The sequence below is a fragment of the Armigeres subalbatus genome, chromosome 1 (assembly GCF_024139115.2).
Source record: "Armigeres subalbatus isolate Guangzhou_Male chromosome 1, GZ_Asu_2, whole genome shotgun sequence".
NCBI classification, from domain to species: domain Eukaryota; kingdom Metazoa; phylum Arthropoda; class Insecta; order Diptera; family Culicidae; genus Armigeres; species Armigeres subalbatus.
The window spans coordinates 37,283,870-37,309,470 of record NC_085139.1 but is presented as its reverse complement, the minus strand read 5'-3'; the positions used below and the strand labels follow the sequence as shown (position 1 = coordinate 37,309,470).

Genomic DNA, 25,601 nt, shown 5'->3' with positions numbered 1-25,601 from the left:
GCCAAAATATATAGGATAGGAAAGTACATTTCCGTCACACATTTGATCTGGGAAATGGTTCTGATTGCTCGATTGAGCTCAGAATTGCAAAAAGGGCAGTTGATATATTACAAAACAATTTCACAGAACATTTATTTATTTATTTATTCAGACTAAGGCCGAAGTGGCCTGTGCGGTATATAAGAGTCTTCTCCATCCGGCTCGGTCCATGGCTACACGTCGCCAACCGCGACGATGGATGGTTCTCCCAACAGCTGATGCAACTCGTGGTTCATTCGCAGAACATTGTACGATGATTAAATGGACTTTAACTTAGCTTTTGACTGATTTATAAGGAGCTGGATAGTGTAATTTTGGATTTATTGATTGAATCGCATCAGCCGAAAACTATGGAATTCGACAACTTTTTGTTTCCATGGCCAGTCTAATGTCTAGCTGATAACGATCGACCGTTGTGTTTAAAAGTTATGGATAAAATAATTCATCGAACCCTGTCTGTCTTGGTTAATGCGGCTACTCGGTGAATCAAGTTCCATCAAAATCCGAATAAACGGATTCAAAAGCATGTGCGATATGTGAGCCAAAACCTCTTCCGGTGCCTCTACATAACTCTTGAGCATGACTATTGGAGATATGGTACTCGACGTAATTGGAAGCTGCAGCTCATCCCAGATGCTGGTAAACCATCAATTGCTTCTTCAAAATCATGTTCAAGTTTTTAAGAGCTGTATTTTGAGTGGACGTTCTTGATGTCATTCAGAACGTGTCAATTGAAATATTATTTAAAAATTTGTTAATCGTCAATTAAAGTAACTTAACGTGGCGTAATAAAAAAAATCAGGATTTTCTGCCAAACACTTGGAAGTTCCGAAAAGCATGCGACAGGCTTTTCCGTAAACCTTAAGCCCTTACTTATCATAAAGACGAGTTCGTAATATAATTTAGTTATTATTGAAGTTCTTTCCTAGACATAAAATTCCATGAAAGCCAATGTGTTTTCAATACGTTTATTAAGTACACTGATATATTTATAAATGTATTGTAGATTTATCAGCTATTCTAAGCTGTTTGCCTGTGTGTATATTTGTTCTTATTCTTCAGATCTTGAGACATCAATATTGATACAATAGTAAAGATTTCCACAACTTTTCTTTTTTTATCTCTGCAGTAACTGCCTGTTGAATAGCAAAATAAATTCTCTTTCTTAGTTAGACAAAATGCCTAGGCTACCTTAAAATGACGAAAATAAAAATTACTAAGCACTAATCAATATAGTATCGACTGTTGGCCACTGTGTGCTCAATATCGCCTATAAATGCAATAGCGTTATCTTGCTCATTTGTAAAATGTCATTCTCTGAGAAATCTGAAATCCCACGATTACCATCAAAAAGCTCAACATCCTACTCGGAAACATTCTTCTCGTCGACGATACTGGTCTGCATATCGGACAGTTCCCGGTCGTTCTTCCGATCGTGGTGACAATCGACGAACGCAGCGTTGAACAATATCTGGCATCCGCGCTCGATCCACAGCATCAGTCGATTCCTCGATCGGGGTTTATTCTTGTTCCACACGACGCAGACATAATACACGGGCACGCCGGACAGGGTGATGGCCACACCGATAATGAGGTTCATCGGCTCCGTGAACGAGGGTAACATGACGAGCACCAGGCAGCACGTTAGGAATATGATCGGAAGTGCCAGATTCACCCGGATTGGTCGTGGCATGTTGGGTCTGAGAAATGAGGGGACATGAGGAAAAGGTCATTCGAATATTGTAAAGTACTTACTTGGACACACGAAGCCATAGTAAGCCAGCTATACAGGCAGCCACCGAAAGCCATAGGATTTGGCTGAAGTAGTTAATTAGTGCCACGACGTTTGGTGTCATCAGCATGAGAATCGACGTTGCGCACTGGAAATAGGATAATAACGCTGGGTTACATAAAATTGCGATGACAATTTGTCCAATCTGTTTGGTTTACCAACCATGGCTTCAGAATATGAACCAAACTTCAGTCAACAAAAAAAAAAAGATCTACGGCGTTTTCTGAGACAGCGTTTTAAATTTTTGCCCAGTAGTCGGATGCGTACAACTTACCGTGAAAATCAAGGCCGGGATCGGGGTCTGCCGGTTGACGTGCACCAGCGAGAACCATGCTGGTAGATGGCCCTCTTGAGCTCCGGTCGAGAACAATCGAGCTGATGTGAACAGAATTCCGTTGACTCCACCGAAGCAGCTCATAGCGACGAAGATCGGAATCAACCATGCGACAGGGCCAAACACCCGATTTCCAAAGTTGACCGCCACCGCAATCGAAGCAAGCATATCATATCGGGGCACGACGGCGAAGTAGGCCAGATTGACCAACACATAGATACCCGTTACCATTGGCATCGCAATCCAGATGGCACGTGGCAAGTTTCTAGAAGAAAATGGTTGATTATTTTGAATGTAACATTTGGATCTACTATTAATATCAACTCACTTGTATGGATTCTCCAGCTCTTCGGTGACGAAGTTCAGATAGTTCCACCCACCGAACGCAAACAGTCCCGAGTAGGAGGCATAGGCCAGGCTCGAAAGTGCGTAGTCTCCCTGCCAGGCGTTTTCAAAGTGGTCGGTTTTCTCCGTCGCCATGAACCAAACGCCGGCCAGTATGATGGACACGAGTGCCGTCAGCTTGGCCAATGTGAACACATTTTGGATTTTCATGGCCCATTTGGTCGAGATGCAGTTGATGGCCGTTAGGAAGCACAGGCATACGGCCGCCAGGAGGCGGACCGAATTGTCTGGCGCTTCACAGTCCGGGAAGAACGGCTTCACGGCGTACTGTGCGAAGGTTAGCGCCACGATGGCCTGGAAAAGAAGAAGAAGTCAATTGTACATAAATGGGGCAATGGTAATGGATCAAATTAAAAGCTTAATCATAGGCCCATAAATTTAACACCGGCAATCAATAATTAATTATTTATTATTAGAGTAGCGTGTTCAACTGAAAACTTGTTAACATCTTGCATTAGGCCCTTTGATTTCTTCTCTGTTTGTCTGTGGGTTAATTAAGGGATCATATTGCGTTAAAAATGAGGCGAGTCTTGAAGTAATAAATTGCTGTTAATTGAACGTTGTCTGTTCTGCACTGCGAAGTGACATCCAGGGTTTGAGAATGTATCGAATAACAAATATAGGTAATAAACGTGGGTGGCAACAAAATTGCAAGTGTAAAGAATTATGGAAGGAATGGGTCATTGCAGCAGTTATCATCATTCTCGTTAGAATAATAATTTGTTTTTCAAGCGTGACTACTACCTAGTCGGTTACAAATGGCAACCACGTTGTGGGGGGATATGCAATATGCATACTTGAGCGTAAACGTCGGCTAGAACCTGTCTGGAAGGCGCGGGTCGCAGTTGGCTTGGATATTTGATACAGGGAATTTTCCTTCGTAGTGTCAAACAAGTTGGAATCCAAAGTATAAGATTGCGAAGATTGCTAATGTCGCTCTAAATCGCGTGATCAACATCTAGTTTGCAACGGCCTGCCAGCCAAAGTACCGATACTTAAAGTGTCAAATTAATGTAGTTTACAGAACAAAACATTCTTTACAACGTGGTACGCAATTAACAGTCATTTTGAACATATTGAAGTCTGTATCGGGAAAACATGTTTAATGATAACAGTGCCATTCTAGTACTTATGCTTCTACTGTCAAACATGTCTATAATGATCGATTTTACAGACTCATTTTAGTTTTATAAACAATTCTAAATATCAAAAATCTGGTCGATGGTAAATGTAGGATAAGGAGAGAAAAAGGAGATTCCGAAAAAGGTTCCTAAATCATTAAACTCATACTGATTCAGACCATCGAACAATCCACTTTAGTTTTGCTGACCCAATTCATTTTTTCTTATTCAACTAGGTACGATAACTAAACCGAACACCGCTGAGTTTTATAGCCTCAACAAGGTTCAGAGGTGTCTCCAAACAATCTGCAGACCCACTCCAGAGTTGGCAGGCCGGATTCTATATTGGAGGAGGTCCTGTGTGGGCTGCAAAATGGTGAGTTGACATCAAGGAAGGAGCGCCCAACAGAGCTCTGGTCCCCACAAGTTCCTATCTCACGCTTCCACGGGTCGTTCGATGACAAAAGACCGCCAGCTGAGGGCTGTGTACCTAGCTGGTAGTGCAGCCTGGGCACTGTTGTCCTTCTGACATCAGCTAGAGTGAGAAGGTACGCCTCGAGCGTCTGTTCAACTAGGAGGTGCGGCTCAAACAGCGTCTGCCTGGTACCCAGCGGCTGATCAACGAAATGCTGTATCGCGTCAGCTATACCTAAGGTGGCAGAACCACCAGCGCAATGTAGGTAACGCGACCCCGGTAAGGTAGCTTGCTGAAGCCTCTCAAATACTACGAAAAATGGAGATAGAAGAAAAAGAGAACGTTATTTTTGGCAACCGACCCGGCAACGAAATAAGGACTATGATTGGAAACTCGGTACCTGGAATGTCAGGACCCTCAATGAACCTGGACGAGTGAGCCTTCCCAAGCAACCAGAAGTTCGGATAAGAAGGGCTATTTTGGCTTAACAGCACGAGAAGTGGTAGGCACTGCACAGAGGCAACCCAGGACGGGTTTGTTCGATGTGGAGTGTCAGACGGTGACAGACGAGAAGAACGTTGCCAGAAGCCGGATGTTGGTGTTGGGTACCTGATCGAATAGGGATCGGTACAAGGAAGCAAGAGCAGCCGAAAAACAAACGCACCGCAGAAAGAATATGAAGAACAAGTTATTAGTGAGGCGCAGTAAAAAATGGAGCAGAACGTTATGCGGAGGTTTTATGAGTGTGTCAATGGCGTGCGGAGAAAGACAGCGCCGTCTCCCGTCATGTGCAATGACCAACAAGGAAATCTGCTGACAGATAAAACCAAAGTGGCTGCCAGGTGGAAGCAATACTTCGAGACTTTGTTGAATAGTGGAAGTGACCCAAGCAACCAAAAGTACGGATAAGATGGGATGTTTTGGCTTAATCAGCTTGCATTTTAAGTAATTTTTTGCATGGCTGGAGCGCAAAAGTGAACTTTGAAGTTCTGTCAAGGTGCTTGGAACTCGATGTGAACCAAGAGTGAACTAATTGGTTCGGTTAGCAACAAATTTAAGTAAAATGTGAACTTTTGGTTGCTTGGGGACGGTGCATGGATGAGCAGAATAAATATTAGCGACGATGGACAAGCTGTGGAGTCGCCTACACTAGATGAGGTCAAAAAAACTGTTAAAGAGCTGATAAACAATAAGGCTGCGGGGAAGGACCAGCTCCCGGCTGAACTTCTCAAACATGGCAGTGAGCAGCTTTATGAAGTTCTGCACCATATTATGTCGAAAATATGGGAAGACGAGGAAATGCCTGCTAGCTGGTTGAACGGCCTCATTTGCCTTCTCTTTAAGAAAGGGCACAGACTGGAGTGCGCCAATTTCTGAGGAATAACACTCCTTAATTCGGCGTACAAAATTATGTCCCGTATTCTGTTCAACAGATTGAGACCGTCTAAGATGAATTAAGTACTGTCCATTTAATTCCACCAGTTAATTTTCGTTATCTTTGCAGATACGTATTTCGACCACAACTGTATGATTACCCCGTTTAATACATTCCACTAAAAGAGCTTAATATATTTTTCTGGAGATTGAGACCGTTTGAAGAGTCCTTCGTCGGCGAATACCAAGCAGGTTTTCGTGAAGGCCGATCAACGACGGATCAAATGTTTACCCTGAGACAAATCCTTGATAAATTCCGGGAGTACAACTTGCAGACACATCATCTGTTTATTGATTTCAAGGCGGCGTACGATTCAGTGAAACGGAATGAATTATGGCAAATTATGCTTGAACATGGTTTTCCGGCGAAACTGATACGGCTGATTCGTATAACGTTGGATGGATCGAAATCAAGTGTAAGGGTTGCGGATGAAATATCGACGTCATTTGTTACCTTAGATGGATTAAAGCAGGGGGATGCACTCTCGAATCTACTGTTCAATATAGCGCTCGATGGAGCGATTAGGAGAGCTGGTGTGCAAAGATGCGGTACCATTATCACAAGATCGCATATGCTTCTTGGATTTGCGGACGATATCGATATTATCGGGATTGCTCGCCGTGTCGTGGAAAAGGCTTTTGTGCCTTTTAAGAGGGAGACAGCGAGGATTGGACTCAAGATACCAATACCAGCAAAACGAAGTACATGGTCGCTGGCAATCAACGTAGGTTCATTAGTGGTGGTGGTAGCGAAATGGTGCTGGATGGTGAAAAATTTGAAGTGGTAGAAAGATTTGTGTATCTTGGAACATTAGTGACGTGCGATAATGATGTTACCCGCGAGGTGAAAAGGCGTATTGCAGCTGCAAATAGGGCTTATTACGGACTTCGTAACCAGCTTAAGTCCCGTAGTCTGCAAACGAAAACAAAACTCGCGCTGTTTACTACTCTGATTCTTCCGGTGGCTTAAAGGAGGCTGATCGGAGAGCTTTCGGAGTGTTTGAGCGTAAGGTACTGCGGACAATACTCGACGGTAAACAGGAGAACGGTATCTGGCGGCGTCGCATGAATCACGAGTTGTACCAGGTGTATAAAGGGCTGGATATTATTAAGCTTATTCAACACGGCAGACTACGATGGGCTGTTGTTCGTATGCCGGAAGCACGTCAAGCGAAGATAAGAAGAGGCCGCAGGCTTCGTGGAAGGTCGCGTACACGACGGCTTTTTGCAGTTGAAGAGGACCTGAGGGCGCTCAATGTTCAGGGCGACTGGAAGCAATTGGCCCAGGATCGAGTCCAGTGGAAAAGGATACTCCATTCGGCGTAGGTTCATCGAAGAGCTGTAGCCCATCAAGTATCAAGTAAGTGTGGACCATATTGTCATGCTCCATATCATCGCATTCTGGAGCAAGTCGAAGAATTGCAAGAGTCCCAGTATATACTTTGCATTGACTACGAAAATGTTTTCTATCGTCTCAATAATGTTAGCATCAACGTCAATAAACCCAAATCGTTGGATATGTATACAGCGACCCCTTCCAGCTTTACAGTTGTCAGAAAATCAGTGCTTGCAATGTAAATTGGCAGACAAATGGATAAGTTAGAATAGCTTGCTAAAAATAAGTACCACCGATTGCTGTAGAATTTCCAGGGTATTAAGAACAATATATAAGCTCTTTCTTCAAGACATCCAAAAGCTCAAACTTTCTTCTTAAATGCACTCGTATTGTTTTGTAAAAGATCTGAGAAATGCTAAAACGTATATCAAGATTTAAGTCAAGATTACATATTGTATTTCATTCCCCTTAAAATTTCATGACGGTAATTTAATGTAAGCTCAGAAATCAAGAGAAACGAGCTCTTAAGTGATTTCTCACCTCCACAGCTGTCCTCCCAGGGCACTACTTATTCGTGGCAGCACAGAAAGTCGATCATGCTATGCATGGGATAAAACTTTCAACATAAATACAATGGAGCATGTTTCACCTAACTTAAATTGCATCTGCAGATTTTATATCTCATACGTAAACTCGGAAAGCCATTGTTCGGAATTATATACTTGGTAGTAAACTTGATCCTCCGGATATTTTATTTCCTACACGTCCGTTCAGGTGCATCCACTTCATCGAGAAATGAGATGAGATGCATAACCATACGGTTACTCCCATTTGAATCCAAAACCGTTCCAATATCAATCACATTGCAGTCAGCAACTTGTTCTTGTTGGCTTTTGCTGAAGAAACGTCTTTCTAACAACCAGAGGCAGTGGAAGATTACTGCATGAATAATGCATATATACGGTGATATCGAATGTAAATTGTGTGGCAAATCAACTGGCTATTTAAAACTTGTTACAATATACAGCTGTGATGGCTATTCTCATCTTATAAATTACACCGACATAAAATTATAAACAAGCTACCTATGGCACTGCAATACTCTACAGCCATTGCGCCCCAAAAGCGTGCTCGATGCCAATAAAAGCTCAGTGAAGCCGTAAATTCACCTTTGATTCTTCGCACCGGAAGTTGGTGGGTGTGCCCCCCATCCTATATGGTGTAACCAACCGTAGCGTGCATTACGTTCCGTCGTACAAAATGTCCCATATCTATTGTAGAACCAAAGTTAGCATCGGATGCGACTAGTAGATTCAGCCGTTGATTGCAGTTTATCTCAACTGCGATGCATGTCATTACTAGCTCACAATAAAACTATTTTAAAACTCAAAATTCAAGTCAAATTATCGACAGAATAAAATTTCATCTAGATTTTTCTTTTGAGTTACTTTTGTTGTAGAAATACTTGATGTGATCGAGAATCAGAGATGTCTTTCTTTATATAAAAGGGACTACCCTATTCAAGCTGTTGTTCAGTTTTATTTGCTATGTTTTTCTTCGGCGGCGCTTTTATTAGCGAGACAGCTTCCTACGTGTGCTTCAGACTGAGTTTATATCGAGGGGAACATGGTCGAATAAGATCTCTTAGTTATCTTTCCGTTCAGTTAACAAAGTGCAGTGCTCGCCATGCTGAAACATTTTTTCACAGATTTTGTTGTAGCAACACCTTCGCAACTATAACAAAACCCTAACTGCGCTGGCTGTAAGGTATATAAAATATATATTAATGAAGATTGAATATAACAAAGAACCATGGCTCCGTAAAGTGTTATACACGCCTGAGCCTACCAAATAAACGAACTTGAAAAAAAAAGATTGAATATGTCCAAAGAGGCTTCTGTAAGTTTATCAGGATTTAGAAGATGACCTTGTTGTTCGTTCACATTCTTGCTACTAATCTTAATACACACCCTACAATCTTACCTTTCTTGGATCTACTGATCATCAAGGAAGCAAATGCAGTATTGAATCTCGAAATCTATAGGAAGCCAAACAACATCATGATAATCATTCCATTCACATTGATTACACAATCCGCAGCATAAAGACTATACCCCTGAGCGAAGAAAAAAGGCGCAGGAACTTTAAACATTTTGGAAATAGCGAAGATCAAAGGATGTAAGGCGAGGTCTATACAAGCAATAAGAAAAAGACTCAACGCCGAAACGAAATTACAACGTTGCCTCGTTTAGATATTAAAGTTATGTCGAAAAAATACAAGAAGATTCGAATAGGAAGGATGAAAAAATCTTGTAGATGAAAAAGCACTCCAAAATCGATGTATAATGGGATGGGTTCAGTTCAGTATAATGGTACTATAGAAGAGCTGGTTCAGAACGCAGACGTACTATCCGCTACGATTAGAAGTCACTCTGAATCTCCTGCTGAGAGATAGAAATTTTTTAGAACTATGTCAAGGAAAAGAAACCTAAGACCAAGAAAACTTCGACTCCTTAACACGATACAGCATGCTAGAAAATCAGAAACGATCAGAATGAACAGCAAGGCGAAGTTTATGAGGGATCAACACCGTTCAGAAGAATTCAACGATCATTCTGAACGATGTAAGCATAAACAGTTTCAAGTTAAGAATCTGAAAGTGATTTTAAGATCAAATGCCTGTCTCTATGATCTACTCCACAAAACTCGTTATGTAGCCGCCACAATCGTTAAACCGGGACTGTTCAGAATTAATCTTTTCTGACTACAAGAAAACCCAGCCGTTTCCGGCTTTTGGAAACTGTTAGCTCTCAGAAGGATAGAAATTTTCTCGATGGTTTGTTTCCTAGTAATATCCGAGCTTTTCACAATTCCGGTATTAATGCAGCTTTTTCAACGCTGCAGTTGAATATTTCTCCCGAAGAGTTCTGTCAGGGTCTGTCTTAGCTATCATCATCATAATTATTATGTCTTACGAGATATTTTCGCTCTGCAGCGGAACATAAATGGGTATTACGACTATACTAACTGACTAACGTGGTACTATACGAACTGAATTATCTAACCAAAACTATCCTTAACGTGCCATCTCATATCTTCTTCTGAAAACAAGTAGAAACTACGATCGACATATCACTTCCATCCTTTCAGATAGTACATCGCTTACTTCGGTCAATGGATCTGAACCCTTTAGAAAGGGATTGACGAGGATTCCATTCCGAATTTTAAAAATACCTTGAACAATGTAAACCCTAATCCACTTGCCGACTTTACAAAAAATCTACAGGAATCTTTGGGATCGGCTAACATTATGGTGGACTGAAGACTGGTCAAAGCAAAGCCTACATGTGCTAACTAAGGCTTATGCAGTAATGAATTATTAGCCGCGTACACGATGGCCTTTTGCAGTTGAAGAGGGCCAAAGGGGGCTCAACGTTCAAGACGACTGGAAGCGATTGGCCCAGGATAACAATTTTTTTCTCACTTCCAATGCCGTAAAAAGTAGATTTGGTCATCAAACAAATTTTTATACTAGGTAATTGATTTCCAAAAATGTTCGCAAAGAGTAAGTGAAGCGTAAAAATTATGTAACAAAAAAATGTATTTCATGAAGTACGCACGTCTTCGTTGTTTTCCCAGTTTTTAGTTTCGAAAAGAATGCGTGAACATTAACTACGTAAATAGATTCTCCTTCAACCCGAAAATCTCTTGATTTCTTCTCATCGAAACGAAAAGTACGAGTCCTGCCTACAATACAACAACTTCAGCAACATGCGTCTTGTGGTTTTTATGAACAATTCCTCTCCTTCGTTAAAACTTTTCTTTGTGATGCGCTCGTTGGAAACCACCTTTCCCAGAAGCTAAAAAAGCTACAGGCTTTGTCTGGGGTCTTATTGTCATTACATCCCCCACTGGAAACTTGCCGCCTCATAGGTTAGTGTTCAACACGCACTTTCACAGTTATTAACTGCGAGGTTTCTAATGTCGTTTTCGTTTTTGTGGTGTAGCTACACCGGAAAGTGCACCTTTTTGCACCACATAAAAGAACATTTTCAGTGCAATTCCAATAAGATTGCGAAAGTATGTGTGACATCGATCATCTTTCATGCTTCTGTCATATTTGTTTTTGTTCGGACCTGTTCTGACCGTTCTGACTGCCTGCTTCGAAATATGTTATTCTAATCATTTTTGTTGGGCCTAAATTGAAATTTTAAAACTATAGTGTCATTCTTGTAGATATTTTACTTTTACTTTCTGTTTAATTGGTTCGATTATCTAAAACTGAGCACAGTACGCACTGTTTATCCGAGATATGGGACACAACATAAATCTTGAGAACAATGCATATTATTTCAAAACGAATCAACGTTGAATCAACGTGTTGAACGGATTTTGTTACATGTCATATTCAGAGTCTATTATATATATATGTGCATATATATGCGCAAAGAGTGAAGCTAAATCTACCTATTGATCTGTAAAACCCAAGGTAAAACCGTCTACCTGTCGAGCAAAGTAAATAAATGCTTGTTGGTAAGGCGGAAGTACTGTCATCGCCTAATGATTATTATGGCGAATTAAAACGCACGAGTTGAAATGTATTAGATTTGTTCTAGAAATAGCTTCAAAACACTTGAATACACTCCCCAATGGAGTAGCAACAAGAAATTCACGTGTTTGCACTCTGTGGGTGACTTGGTGACACTCCCGTGAAAAAACTTGAAGAAATAATAAAAATGAAAGTTGCCAACATATATTATAATAACAAGAAGATCTTCTTTGTGGAACTTTATAATCAGAAACTGTGGCCATATTGATAAAAAAAACCACTATTTTATCACGTTTTCGACCCAAACTCAACGGGCACGAGTCGGGATTATTTCTAATGGAAATATGTATAAATATCCAATAAATCACAATACTAAACTACAAGAAAATTAATTATTGGGTTTTTATTGGGAATTCTTGGGCCAAGTCAGATTCTCGAGAAGTATATTGGAATCTAATGGAAACGTTTTCACTGATCCTCAATTTGTTATTATATTACAACTATTATGGCGGGGAACTTCGTTTCGTAAGAGACAGATATGATTCTTAGCATTCACAGATTAAATAGAAAGTAGAATGTGTTATAAATGAATCAAATGCAAAAAAAATTGTTTACACAGTTTACCAGTTTTATATTGCTTTAAAAAGATATTTATTAAAAAAATATAAAAGAACAGCTCGCATCTAAGGTCGCATCTAAGAGCATCGAGGCTGTAATTTTGAATATGTTCTAGATTCATAATTTCTACCATGATATTTATTACGATAAATGTCGTAATCTGAATATGCTATGAAACTTCGCCACATCACAATTCACAATTTATGTTCAATTACGCGTTGCTCAACCACGTTTTTAAAATTCCACAAAAGAAGCATGTTCATTAGAATAATTTTAATAATATATAATACTAATGATATATTCAAACCGATAGTTTAGGTCGAAGTCATGGTAATGGAAGTATAAAATTAAGTAGTAGGAATACATATGAATCAGTTCTGATGATATCATACAACTGATTAAATGTAAGCAATTTCATTTGCCTTGGTATATCGCCTAACTTTTATAAACTAATCGATTAGTAAGTCTTTTACACTCTTTTTAATTATCCTTTTCTTATGACATACATAAAATAAATGTTTATTCCTTTGCATAAGATAAATAGAAATAAAATAACTCGCAACAGAAATAAAATAACAATCATTCCCACTTTAATTGCATTTTTTTCCAAACCAACTCCAACGAGCACCCGGCCCATCAAAATCGAAAACAAAACAAAACAGAATTTGACAGCAACAAGCACGTGATATGCGACTGTATTGGTAGCACCACCATTCGAACAAGCTACACTCCCGATTTTATGCGTGCTACACTACCCGTACGGTGCACGAAAAAGTGGGGTTTGAGTGTAGAGCGAAAACCAAAAACGAACAATTTCAGTGCAGAAAGTGTACACCTGGTGTAGCTACACCGCAAAAACGAAAACGACATAAGTCAAGTTATCATTTTTGCATTTGACTATCATGAGGCTAACACGATGATGCTTTTATGCCTAGGAAAGTCGAGAGTCCGAAAATATCCTAGACCCCAGCCACCTTCAGCATGGTCTTGTTATGAAGCTGCGCATATTACCGCACGGATAAGGAAGGCCCCCGTCATGGTGTCATAGGTACTTGTTTTAATTGCCATGAATGGAGTTTTCTCTAATCTGCCCATATGGTGTATATATTTTTGTCAATGCCATCGACACGACACAGGCTTCCATTTGAATAAGTATTTGTTTAGAAGTAGAAACATTTGCAGTAGTGGAGAATCAAATTTCGGTCGCACTCAAACTTCGGACGCTTCAATTCGTATGGGAAATTTTCTGAAATATTTCATCGAAATGTTTCGTAAAGCTAGGTAGGAAGGACTAATAGCTTTAGCTTGTTTTAGTATAGTTACATTCTAATAAGACATGTAAAAACAATGCAACGAAATAATTGAAAGACAGTCTGTGCTGTGCAGTGAGAATTGTTTTCAATTATTCTTCCCGGTACTGTGTAATCTGGTGTCCGAAATTTGAATCTTTGTGTCCGAAATATGAATTCAACCCCGCCGGTGTCCGAGGTTTGAGTCAAACAGAAGCCGGACATTTTCATAAATTACAAACATTCTTCGCAATATCTTGCACATATTAAAAACGTAGTCCAATGATGAATACTTTACTTGATGATTGCAATGGTGATTTAAACAATGTGATTAAAAATGAGAGTAAACTGGATGATTTTATATCAGAAAGTGCTTAAGCGTCCGAAGTTTGAGATTGCACGGTACTGTTTTTCCTCCTTATTGTGTATAAATTACAAAGTAAACCACACTTGACCACCACTTGATTATCAACAAAAAGAGCAAATATATTCAATATTTGCTGAAAATGTTACAAAATGGAATCGCGAAGTAAAAATAACTGTCGTTTTTTCATTGGCAGTCACAAACTACGGAATAGAGAATGTATTTTCGAACATATCAAGCACACGCTTTAAAGACACCAAGCAGAAGGTTTGTGATTTCATTTTAGCGAAACTAGGAGCAAGATATCCGACGTTGGTATTTATCTTAAAATTTTGAACAAAATATCAAAACACAAAGCCAGAAAATTGGTCTTGGGGGGCTACGCCACTGATCTTCATTCAGATTACCAATTCTAGATACGTTTTGTAATGTGTTGAAATGTTTTTAAATATCTGCCCACATAGCTAAAAGTTGATGTCAATGCATTGTTTGTGTTAAGCCAGTTTCAATTATTTTGAAAACTGACCCAATATATGAGCAACTTTTTCCGCTAAAAGATATAAACAAACAGAATTGAGATCTCGATTGATCGTATTCCGTATCGGACGCGGATCCGAGTGTTTAGTTCTGTTTTGTGCGGTCGGAAATGAATCATATAGTTTGCGATTGAACGTGTTTTTTTAGTTGTGTTTTGTTTCGGTAGAGAAATAAACTATGCTCAATCGCTCGTGTTTTCTTGTGCGAGTAAATTACTTTGACATAACTTCGCATAAAATAATTATTTTGCCGCTTATCAAGGCGACATCCTATAGCTTACCTTCTCATCTACTCAACTCTCCATTTCCCGTGGCACTCACGGAGAAGCAGATAATACCTCGGTCTCTTATAGCAATTAGTGTCGAACTAATTTCCTTCTCCTAATCCTAAATTGACTGCGAGGCCGGCATCGTTATTGGCCCTGAATTAATAAAACTCCAAAGCATGCACAGTGAGAATAGTTTTCTAATCCCAAAAAGGCTATTCAATTGGTGAGCTGTGCAATGTGCATATTTGTTGTTTCAGGACCAATCATGACTTTGAAGTGTACAGTCAATCAATTTAAGTCAAGTCGAGTCAAGTACGAGACACTGAAGACGACCTTACTGTAGAGGTCGAAATACGTATCTGTCAAGGTACAATCAAGTGGTGGAATTAAATGGGATGGTACAAACTCGTCTTATGACAAGTGATTCAAGTTAAGCTAAGCTAGGCTAAAAGCTATAAACAAACAGAATTTGGCACCAATAGATTATTAGTTTTCTAGTTCCATGTCTTATTGGTAAATGGAACAAATTCATTGCTAATAATAGAAATTACAATGCATTCAAAATAAAGGAGGACCTGTCGTTTATATTAAAATGTTTGTGGTAATAGCATAACATTTAGTGAACTCCAACATTAACAAACAAATGTGTACAAGTTAAGCTATACTTGTAATTTGGAGTGAAAATTCATTATTTTTATATTTCAATTTGGCGAAAGGCTTAGGTTACCAACAGTTGATATTATCCCATAAATAGAAATCATTCATCGTTAGCTGCAAGCAAATTCGTTGGTTTTATATTATCTGCTGACAGAAAATGAGCAGTGAAAATGTCTCACAAATAACCGCGAAGTACATATAGAATTTTAAATGGCCTCAGCCTCGAAATCTGTCGTCATGTCACAAATAATCTGCGGGATTAGATGAACGGATTTTACACATAATTAATCACATTTCACGTTGAATATGCTAAAAAGGCTCGATTTGATTATTTGACAGATTTTCACGAATACGGATTTTTTGTATGTTATATATTTTTGTCGTAAAAAACGAGCTTGGTGATCTAGTGGCTACCACTTCTGCCTTACATGCAAAAGGTCGTGGGTTCAATCCCAGGCTCGTCTCTTTCCTACTTTGTATGTTGATCTTTTTTTTATGTTTCACGCTCTACCAAAACGATAACTATCTTTCAAATTAACAATTCCAAAAGTCTCCTGTTGTACCAATGAAAGGTAGTAGGGTTCTCTGTATCTTTCTTAGCCTTCCGCAACTCGCTTCAACTTTCATAACACTAGAACTCGCGTCTTGTAAAACAGTCCTAAAATCCATTATAAATGATGCCGATTCAAATGATATCAACGTGATTTTTCGGATTTTTTTCTCATTGAGGACATTTTTTAAGCCCAATGGATCTTCTGGAACCAACGGAACACCGCTGAAAATAGTCCATTTTCTCAATAAATGGCACAATGTTTCTTATAAGAATTCTAAAAACCCTGGCGCAATGAAAAAAAATCTAAATCCATCTATATCCCATTTGATTTAGAATTCTCCCACTGAGCGGCGCTAATGTATATGAAAATAGCAATTTGGTTCAATATCTCGGGATCTATGGGTTTAAGGAAATTTCCGTCTTCTACAAAGTTGTTCAAGGATTGGAAACCAATATGTTGAGAAACTGTTTAGTTGAGAATTCAGTCTTAAGGTGGCGCTAGTGTATATGAGTTTTTAGTTTGTGGGAATCAGAAAGTTGCCGTCTTCTACAACGTTGTTGAGAAGCTAATTAGTTTATAATTCATCCGCAACTTGGCGCTACTGTGATCTTTTGGTTTTGGAAAGTTGCCATCTTCTATAAAGTTGTTCGAGCATTGGAAACCCATATGTTGAGAAAATTTTTAGTTCAAAATTGAGCCGTAAGGTGGCACTAGTGTATATGAGAGATCGGTTTAGTTTGATATCTTGGGATCTGTTGGATTTAAAAAATTGCCGTTTTCTACCACGTTGTTCGAGTACTGGAAACCAATATGTTGAGAAACTGAATAATTCAGAACTCATCCGCAAGGAGGCGCTACTGTATATGAGAGATCAGTTCTTCGATATCGGGATCTGTGGGATTTAAAAAGTTGCAGTCTTCTACAAAGTTGTTCGAGGATTGGAAACCAATATGTTGAGAAGCTAATTAATTTCGAATTCATCCGCAAGGCGGCGCTAGTGTATATGAGAGATAAATTTAGTTCGACATTTCGAGATCTGTGGAATTTATAAATTGCCCATTTCTACAAAATTGTTCGAGGATTGGAAACCAATATGTTGAAAAACTGAGTAATTTAAAATTTATTCGCAAGGAGGTGCTACTGCATATGAGATATCAGTTCTCCGATATCTTGGGATCTGAGGGATTTAGAAAATTGCCGTCTTCTACAAAGTTGCTCGGAGATTGGAAACCAATATGCTGAAATATTGTGAAGTTTAAAATTCATCCGTAGAGTAGTGATAGTACATGTGAGACCACCAGTTTGATTATATAATGCCAGATCTGTGATATTAGAGAGTGGCCGTCTTCTTCATAGCTGTTCGAGGATGAAAACCATTATTCTGAAAAACTGTTTAGTTTGGATTACATCCGTTGGGTGGTGATATATGGCTCAACCAGTTTTGTTACATATCGCAGGATATGTGTGATTTAAAAGTGCCGTCATTTACAGTTATTTGGGATTTGAAAATCAATGTGCAGAAAAGTGTGCTTGATAGTCATATAACTACCGTTTCTGCCTCATACGCAGGAGGTCTTGGATTCGATATCAGGCCCATTTCATTCTCCATCTGTTTTTTAGGAATTTAGATGACCATTACAAACACATTATACTTGTCGAATGACTTAACTTAGACAAGGTTTTGATTTGGTATTTAATATTTCTCGAATACCTGATGTGGTTATTATCATCAATGACTACTATTTAAGTATTATAATGATAGAATTCATCATTCATTTGTTTGCGTAGTACTCTATACAATATTTTATGGTAAAGACTAACTTCCTGCTCATTATCAGAAATGGTTTAGAAGAAAATCGTTGGTCTAGGACGAACTATCCAAAATGTCCATTTTACGAATGTTTGAAATTATTCGTAAGGCCGTCTGGTTGTCACCTGTGGTCATAGCAAAGAAATAACTTTGAATTTCCTCCAAAATCACCGTCAGAAATGATTTAGATAAATTGCGCTGCTGTAGAATGAACTTTACAAAATGACCATTTTTACGGATGTTCCGGATTCTCCAGAAAGCCGTCTGGTGCCACTGCGGTTGTAGCACAGTAAGATCTGTGTACTAACTCGAATGTACCGTCAGAATTTATTATTTATTTATTCAGACTAAGGCCGAAGTGGCCTGTGCGGTATATAAGAGTCTTCTCCATTCGACTCGGTCCATGGCTACACGTCGCCAACCACGCAGTCTACGGAGGGTCCGCAAGTCATCTTCCACCTGATCGATCCACCTTGCCCGCTGCGCACCTCGCCTTCTTGTGCCCGTCGGATCGTTGTCGAGAACCATTTTCACCGGGTTACTGTCCGACATTCTGGCTACGTGCCCGGCCCATCGCAGTCGTCCGATTTTCGCGGTGTGAACGATGGATGGTTCTCCCAACAGCTGATGCAATTCGTGGTTCATTCGCCTCCTCCATGTACCGTCCGCCATCTGCACCCCACCATAGATGGTACTTTCGATTTCCTTTCGAAAACTCCAAGTGCGCGTTGGTCCTCCACGAGCATCGTCCAGGTCTCGTGTCCGTAGAGGACTACCGGTCTAATGAGCGTTTTGTAGATTGTCAGTTTGGTACGGCGGCGAACTCTATTCGATCGGAGCGTCTTGCGGAGTCCAAAGTACGTACGATTTCCAGCCACTATGCGTCTCCGAATTTCTCTGCTGGTGTCATTTTCGGCAGTCACCAGTGAGCCCAAGTACACAAATTCTTCTACCACCTCGATTTCGTCACCACCGATGCAAACTCACCGTCACCGTCAGAAATGGTTTACAAAAACCCAGATTAATCCACCTAGCGGTGATGGCGCCTTTCTCGCGCAAAAAGGTAATAAATGTAGCCTTTACGCTTACACCTCGATGATGTACAAGAAAGGCAAAACAGTTACACTGTCTAATGTTATGATAGAAAATTTACACTAGTAGACGACAGATGGCGCTGCCGAAAGTTTCTCGAATTTCCTATGTTGGAATTTTGACTTTCGGACAATTTCATAGTACTATGAAACTGAACGAAGAGCATACTTACGCCTAAATGCGTGCAACACGAGCATCTTTATAGTACGATGAAACTCTTAATGGGAAGCCACGGATAAAATATTCATAGATGCAAGGAAATTTTCATAACACATTATTGTTCTATGTGACTATGTCTCATCACTATTTTAATATTCTCTATTTTTTGCAATTTGCAATTATTATGAAATTCAATAGTGATCAACAGCGTTTTAGTCTCTGTCGGATGCAACTTGTTGCAAGAAAATCGGTTAAGAGTTTCTATGTGAAAATTTGGCTAATGTTTTTTATGGCATTTTGTGCACACACACACGCACACACATACACACACACACACACGCACACACGGACAGACAGACATTTGTTCAGCTCATCGAGCTGAGTCGAATGGTATATAATACTATGGGTCTCCGGGACTTCTATCAAAAGTTCGAATTTGGAGTGAAATGATAGCCTTTCGGTACAACTTAGTTGTACGAGAAAGGCAAAAATGCGCTGCTCTAGGATAAACTTTTCAAAATTACCATTTTTACGGACGTTCCGGATTATCCGGGAGGCCGTCTGGTGGCCATCTACAGCCATAGGTGAGTGAGAACTGCGAATTACTCCAAGAAATGGTTTAGAAAAAAAAAATGCGCTGCTCTAGGATAAACTTTCCAAAATGACAATTTTTACGGGTCACAATAATCACAATAATTAATAAATTTTCACGGATTTTCCGGATTATAAGGAAAGCCGTCTGGTGGCCACCTACGGTTTAGAAAAAAATTGCGCTGCTTTAGGACGAACTCCACAAAATGACCATTTTTACGGACGTTCCAGATTTTCCGGAAGGCGGCCGGTGGCCACCTGCGGTCATAGCAGTGTGAGAAATGTGTTTTAGTTCAAACACCCCCATCAGAAATGGTTTAGAAAAAATTGCGCTGCTCTCGGACGATCTTAACCAGAATGACCATTTTTACGGATATTCCGGATTATCCGGAAGGCCATCTGGTGGCAACCTGCGGTCATAGCACAGTAAGAACTGTGTATTAACTCTAAGATCACCATTGGAAATTGCTTAGAAAAAATTGTGCTGCTGTATCAGTGTCTACAAACCTCATGCATTTTTGTATACGAAATATTGATGCAGGCTTTCAAATCTATGCTATAGGGGAAACCGCCAAATGTAGAACGGCTAATTTTTTCGCCTATTGTTGAACTCCCATAAGAAATGCACGTGCATTCAACAATAGGCGAAGAAATTAGTCGTTCAACATTTGGCGAATTACCCTATATATATATACTGATCTCAAATCAGCATTTGACCGAGTGGATCACAAGATATTGCTTGCAAAACAGGACAAGCTGGGAATTTCTTCTAATCTTGTTGACTGGATAGAATCCTACCTAACCAACCGTAAGCTGAGCGTTAATCTCGGTAATCATTCATCGGAATTCTACTCGAATAAGTCCGGCGTTCCTCAATGAAGCAACCTAGGTCCACTGCTATTTTCAATCTTCGTCAACGAACTGTCCAGGCTATCGGTTATTTTTGCAGTTGACGTGAAAATCATCATTGTGGACAACATATTTACATTGTGGTCAAAAGACTGCCATCTGCTACAAGAACTTTAAATGTTTTCGTTGAATGGTGCTCCAAAAACAAACTGACTCTTAGTATTGCAAAAGGCAACATCATAACATTTCACCGACGGCCAATCCTACATAACTATACCATCTTAAATCAGCATCTTGAGTGCACTGATTATATTCGTGACGTGGGAGTCATCCTCGATCCAGGGGTGGTATCTTAACTAGAAACGAGCAAACCATGCAAACTGTCATACGATAGAGCTATCGAAATGAGATGCGCAATGAGACCCCAGCTTTCTCATACCACAACGACTTTCTCAGACTCCACAACGAAAGCATTATATCTAAGGCCAACAGGCAGCTCGGTTTAATTTTCAAAGTGACTAGCAAAATCCGTGATCCTCTATGTAGGTATACGGTCATTATATTGTGTACTAGTACGCTTTATATTGGAATCGTGTTTCGTTATATGGTGTCCATACCAGACGTCGTGGATTTTGAGATTTGAGGCTATTCAAAGAAAGTTTGTTAGACAAGCACTTCGGAATCTTCTTTAATGAGATTTTTACGCCTGTTTGAGGAAGACATGTGTTGATGGTCTACTCACAATGGGGTTTCCTCATCTCAAAGCTTCATTAAGCAAACGCAGATGAAAATAAAATAAAATGAGAAATAAAATGATAATGAAGCTGATGATTGTGAGAAACCATGAAGATGAAGCTGTCACATGACAGGTTTTGGTCTAAAATCGGATGTATCACCACCCACTACAGATTCCTCCGGGGCACTTCGTGATGCTCCGGAACTGGCCAATGGGATCAGTTGCCCCTTATAGAATCACCAGAATATTATGCGTGAGACTATCGCATGACACGTTTTGTTATATAAACGGAAATAGGGTAAATGATATATTTTGGACATGTACATATTTTGGACAAGCCTGAGCTTCTTCGATCAATTTTAGATAATGTGTAGGAAAATTTTTATCGAAAGTATGATCATTGCATACTTTTACCTCAACTCTAACGGCTCCTGATGAGAATTCACAAATCAACTATTATTTACCTTTAAAATTATCTAAAAATTAAAGCTTTCTACCAAAGTTCCTGCTGGACGCCAGTATGCAGGAGAACATGCATTATAGGACTCTTCGTAACATGCACCTGAAACACGTTTAAATTGGTTCAAACGGCAATCTTGAGGTCCTGCGGCCAAAGTTTGATTGTAATTGAGATACTAACATATTCCAATCGCCTAACATGAACTTGAGACGGGAGAAAAAGGAGTGACCAAAATGAAGTTATGTTTTTATGCATCAGACATTTATTGGTCACCCCATGTACAGTACATGGATGAAGCATTAATTGCCAACTTTCAGGCTGTTTTCAATGATATCGATAAGATTGCGAAACAATGTTAATTTCTGGTTTAATCTATGTCAGTTAAGCAAATAAATGCACTTAAATGAATGTGGATACGTGTAGGTAAGTCATACCATTGAGATCTGTAGGTGGCCATTTTTAAATTAGGAGAAAATGACTCTGTCCAAAATATATGCATTTTCCATGTCGAAATTATATATTTGATGTCCAAAAAGAAAATATTTCAGTTCGCAGTATATCACAGTTTACACCTAGTAAACGTAATTTACTCAAAAATTGGGCAATGGAGACACAAGACTAATCATAGCTTATGTATTTGGATGAACCTAGTGGTTTTCAATTGTTTTATACTATTCGATCTCTATATATTTTCCAATGAATGTCCTGCGCTTGTCCAAGATACATCATTTACCCTATTTCTTCTTACCGGTTCCCCCGAGGTTCCGGAAGTAACCAATTAGGTCTTCGCACTTTACAGACTTACCAGAAGTTTATTTGTGGGAAATTATGAAGAACCAGCTGACGCATGACATGTTTTGGGCTAGAAACTTAAATATCCCCTCCTACAGCTTGCTCGGGCACATTTGAGGACATCTTGGAAACGCTCACCAGCACTTAAAAATTTTGAAAATTCAATAATAGAATTGTATTTATTTAATGTTTCAGAAGAGTTCCATATAAAGAAAATAAAGTTTTCATCGAAACATCCCAAATGCCATTATCGGAGGTACCTCAACGAAATCAGGCATAATTCCGGAACCATCCGCAATCTGGACACCACTCGATGTGGAGTCGATACTAGAATAAAAATTGGACCTTGTCTCAAAATTTCATATTGATCGGTTGAAGAACAGAGTAATATTTTTTTTTCAATTTCAAAATTTGCCTTCCTGAAGAGCTTGGCTTTTTGGTGTTTCAATGATCAACGGATTGCACCAAAATTTGGGTTGAAAGTGATCACTTAGAAATATCTTAAACAATTTAAACTACATTAAAAATCGATCGTTTCATGAAAACATTACATTATGCGAACTACAGCTACAAAACTGTTATCTGGACGCAATATTATATTTTCTAATTGGTGCGCTTTAGACTATCCTCCCGAACTTGTTGCTTCCAGTCAATTGTTTACTGAACGTGCAGCGTAGTGGGTGATTGATTGATTTCTTACAAGGGAAATAAAGGGGAGCGCCCGCGCCAGATGGTGGTGTTTTACAGTCCCTCTGCAATGGCGTTTGATTCGATAAGTGGAAAACACATTGAAGTTAAAAAAAGTATAGAAAGAGATTTTTGTTCTTATGTTAGATACATTAACAAAAATATTAAACATGTCCATATTTTAAATGTAGGAACGCATGATTATTTTTAAAGGGGGTTAGATGTTGAATATATTTGAAAATCCGACCACGTGAATCTTGAATTGTGTTACTAAGTGGTTTCCAAGTCATTGCGATGATGCCCATTCTGTGCCCGTAGGAAAAATTGAAATAATTACATTCAAAACAGAAAAAAAACATTTGAAAAAAATGGTAGGAGTTAGCTTATCGATTGCTCTGCTTTATTCCGAGCAGAGCTGACCAATTTTCGAGTTGCACCGTACACTGGGTATGGAAAGTTGGTTTCGACTTTCGGTTTATGCGGGTTGCCTCCCGTTCAATCACCCACGCAGCCCCCAGGCATGCTGCCTCACAGGGAGAATGATTGGAACGGCAACAAAAGCAATCCTTTAGCTGTTTATCTTTTCCGATACTCAATGCAATGTCTATAGAAGGTTTCCTGCTATATAATACGACGGTTCTGCCACAGATTGAAATGGTGTAAAATCACTAGTCTGAACTAGGGTGGATCGAAGGGTTACTTGTCTGGTTGTTGTCGATTGTGTGAAGTTTTTGACACGAAGTTGTTCTATAATACTACACCCGATTCTTTTTTTACACGGGGGATACGTTCCGTGTAAAAAAAGTTTTCAGTTCAAAATTCGAGAATCCGTGTAAAAAAAGTTTTATGATTTCTCGACGAATCATGCAAAATGGAGCAACTTTGCAAAAATTTTGTATGGGATTTTTTTTACACGGCCGTGTAAAAAAAATCCGTGTAAAAACAGATTCGGGTGTATTTTGCATTAAAAAAATATATTGGCATTATTAGTTCCAATAGTTTGAAAGACAGGTATCTAACCTACTTCATAAGCTTCATAATCCAACAAAAATAACAAAAAGGGCTTTTTAATTTTTAAAACAATCGAGAATATTTTGGTCCACCGTTTTGGCTGGTTCAGACGATATTTCAATCAGCGTTTATTGTTATTCTCAATAGAATTATATTTTTATTATTTCCCAGACTTCACCTTCATCCTCGTTCTATTTTGAAGACTGTCAATCAGTTTTGCACACACCTCATCGGCACCGACTCGTGAATCCTGCTCGAGTGATTTGCAACTCCAAGGGCATCCCAAGGGCATCCAGATGCGTTAAAACGAATTTAAAGGGGACGATAATGTGATTTGTGAAAAAAAAACAATGTATAGTTTATAAGTATAGTAATAATCACAGTACTTCTCAAATAACTAGAAGTGCACAGAAATTGAGGCATTCCACGGGGGCATGTCAGTCGATCCTGAGCGACCATTTCGAAAATATTTGAAACTCTGCACAGTTTTTCAATTTCATCTAAATCGTCATTTTTCGATATCAAATCTTCATATTGAGTCACGACTAACTTTTCAAAAGGGTGTATGTGAAAATGGTTCAAAAATATTTAAAAAGCTGCACAGCAAAAACGGAATGTTCGATTGTTATGATTTTTCAGCAAAGTTAGACAACTAAATGGTGATTCTTAAGAAAATGTGCACAGTAAAAAAAATTTTTTTGCCTTTAAAATATCATTTTGTCACAAAACTCAAATATCTCAAAACCCTATCTTTTTTCGAACGTAATTTTTTTAGGGAAAACGGTCCATTATATTAGCTATCTACCATAAAAATTTGGTGATGGTAAACTAATAAACAAAAAAGTTATGACATTTCAAACATTTCACAATTTTCACATTTAGTAAATTTTTTTCTGTGTAAGTTATTTCGAGAATTGCAGTTTGATGCAGATTTTATTGTTAAGGGACGTGATTTAAACAAGTTGTTTTCATGATATTTTGATTTAATTATTCATAGCATCTATAAGAAACTTAGACACGATCCAGTGTTGTGATCAAAAGTATTGATAGTGTCATAATTTTCATTGCACGTGACTGGCGAAAAATTCTTTTAATAGTGTTGAAACCTGTTGATAATAACGTTGATAGAAACATATCAGAAATGTTATTTTTAAGACAAAAGCTGCAAAATCAAAGATTCATATACACGTGTACGTCTATAGTTTACCTGCAAAAATATACCTCTTAGAGAATAGACTTTATGATCGGGAGGAAACGGGTATCTTCAACAACAACAAATGCATGATAGGTACATACCATGACAATGTTTCACGAAAAGCAAAAAATTACTATCACTAAGGTTGTTAAAGATCTTATAGTAATTTTTTCTTCAGTCAAGCAAATGACACCAAACTAGTCAGTAAAAACTTAAAAGTGATTTTGTTTATTGAAATATTACGAACAACATGAGTAGCCGCTTTCTCAACTGTTGTAGGCCGTTTGATGGAAAAAAGTGTTCAAAAGAGTTACGAAATCTCACCGAAAGCACCATAGATAAACTGAAAGCGACTGGTTATGCTCCAATGTCCACATTGAATACAAATTTACGCATTTGCACGTCCTGCCGTCTAAACGTTGACAAAAGAGCAATCTGTATATCATCGGTTGAGCAGAGCGCAGGAAGTTCGAAAACGACAGCAACTGAGGAATTGCCAGATGTATC

The 25,601-nt window shown here is 39.0% G+C and overlaps 1 protein-coding gene across 8 annotated transcripts in view; it reads right to left on the bottom strand.

Moving 5' to 3' along the window:
* Window positions 1-993: 993 nt before the first annotated feature.
* The window catches only part of LOC134224313 (Y+L amino acid transporter 2), a 117,223-nt gene continuing 92,615 nt past the window's right edge, over window positions 994-25,601 (bottom strand). For all 8 annotated transcript variants that reach the window (XM_062703663.1, XM_062703673.1, XM_062703650.1 and 5 more), the window contains exons 4-7: window positions 2,494-2,864; window positions 2,106-2,430; window positions 1,795-1,919; window positions 994-1,739 (exon numbers count right to left, since the gene is read on the bottom strand). In XM_062703663.1, coding sequence (XP_062559647.1) covers window positions 1,403-1,739; window positions 1,795-1,919; window positions 2,106-2,430; window positions 2,494-2,864 — 1,158 coding nt within the window. In that variant the 3' untranslated portion in view covers window positions 994-1,402. The remainder of the gene's footprint in view (window positions 1,740-1,794; window positions 1,920-2,105; window positions 2,431-2,493; window positions 2,865-25,601) is intronic.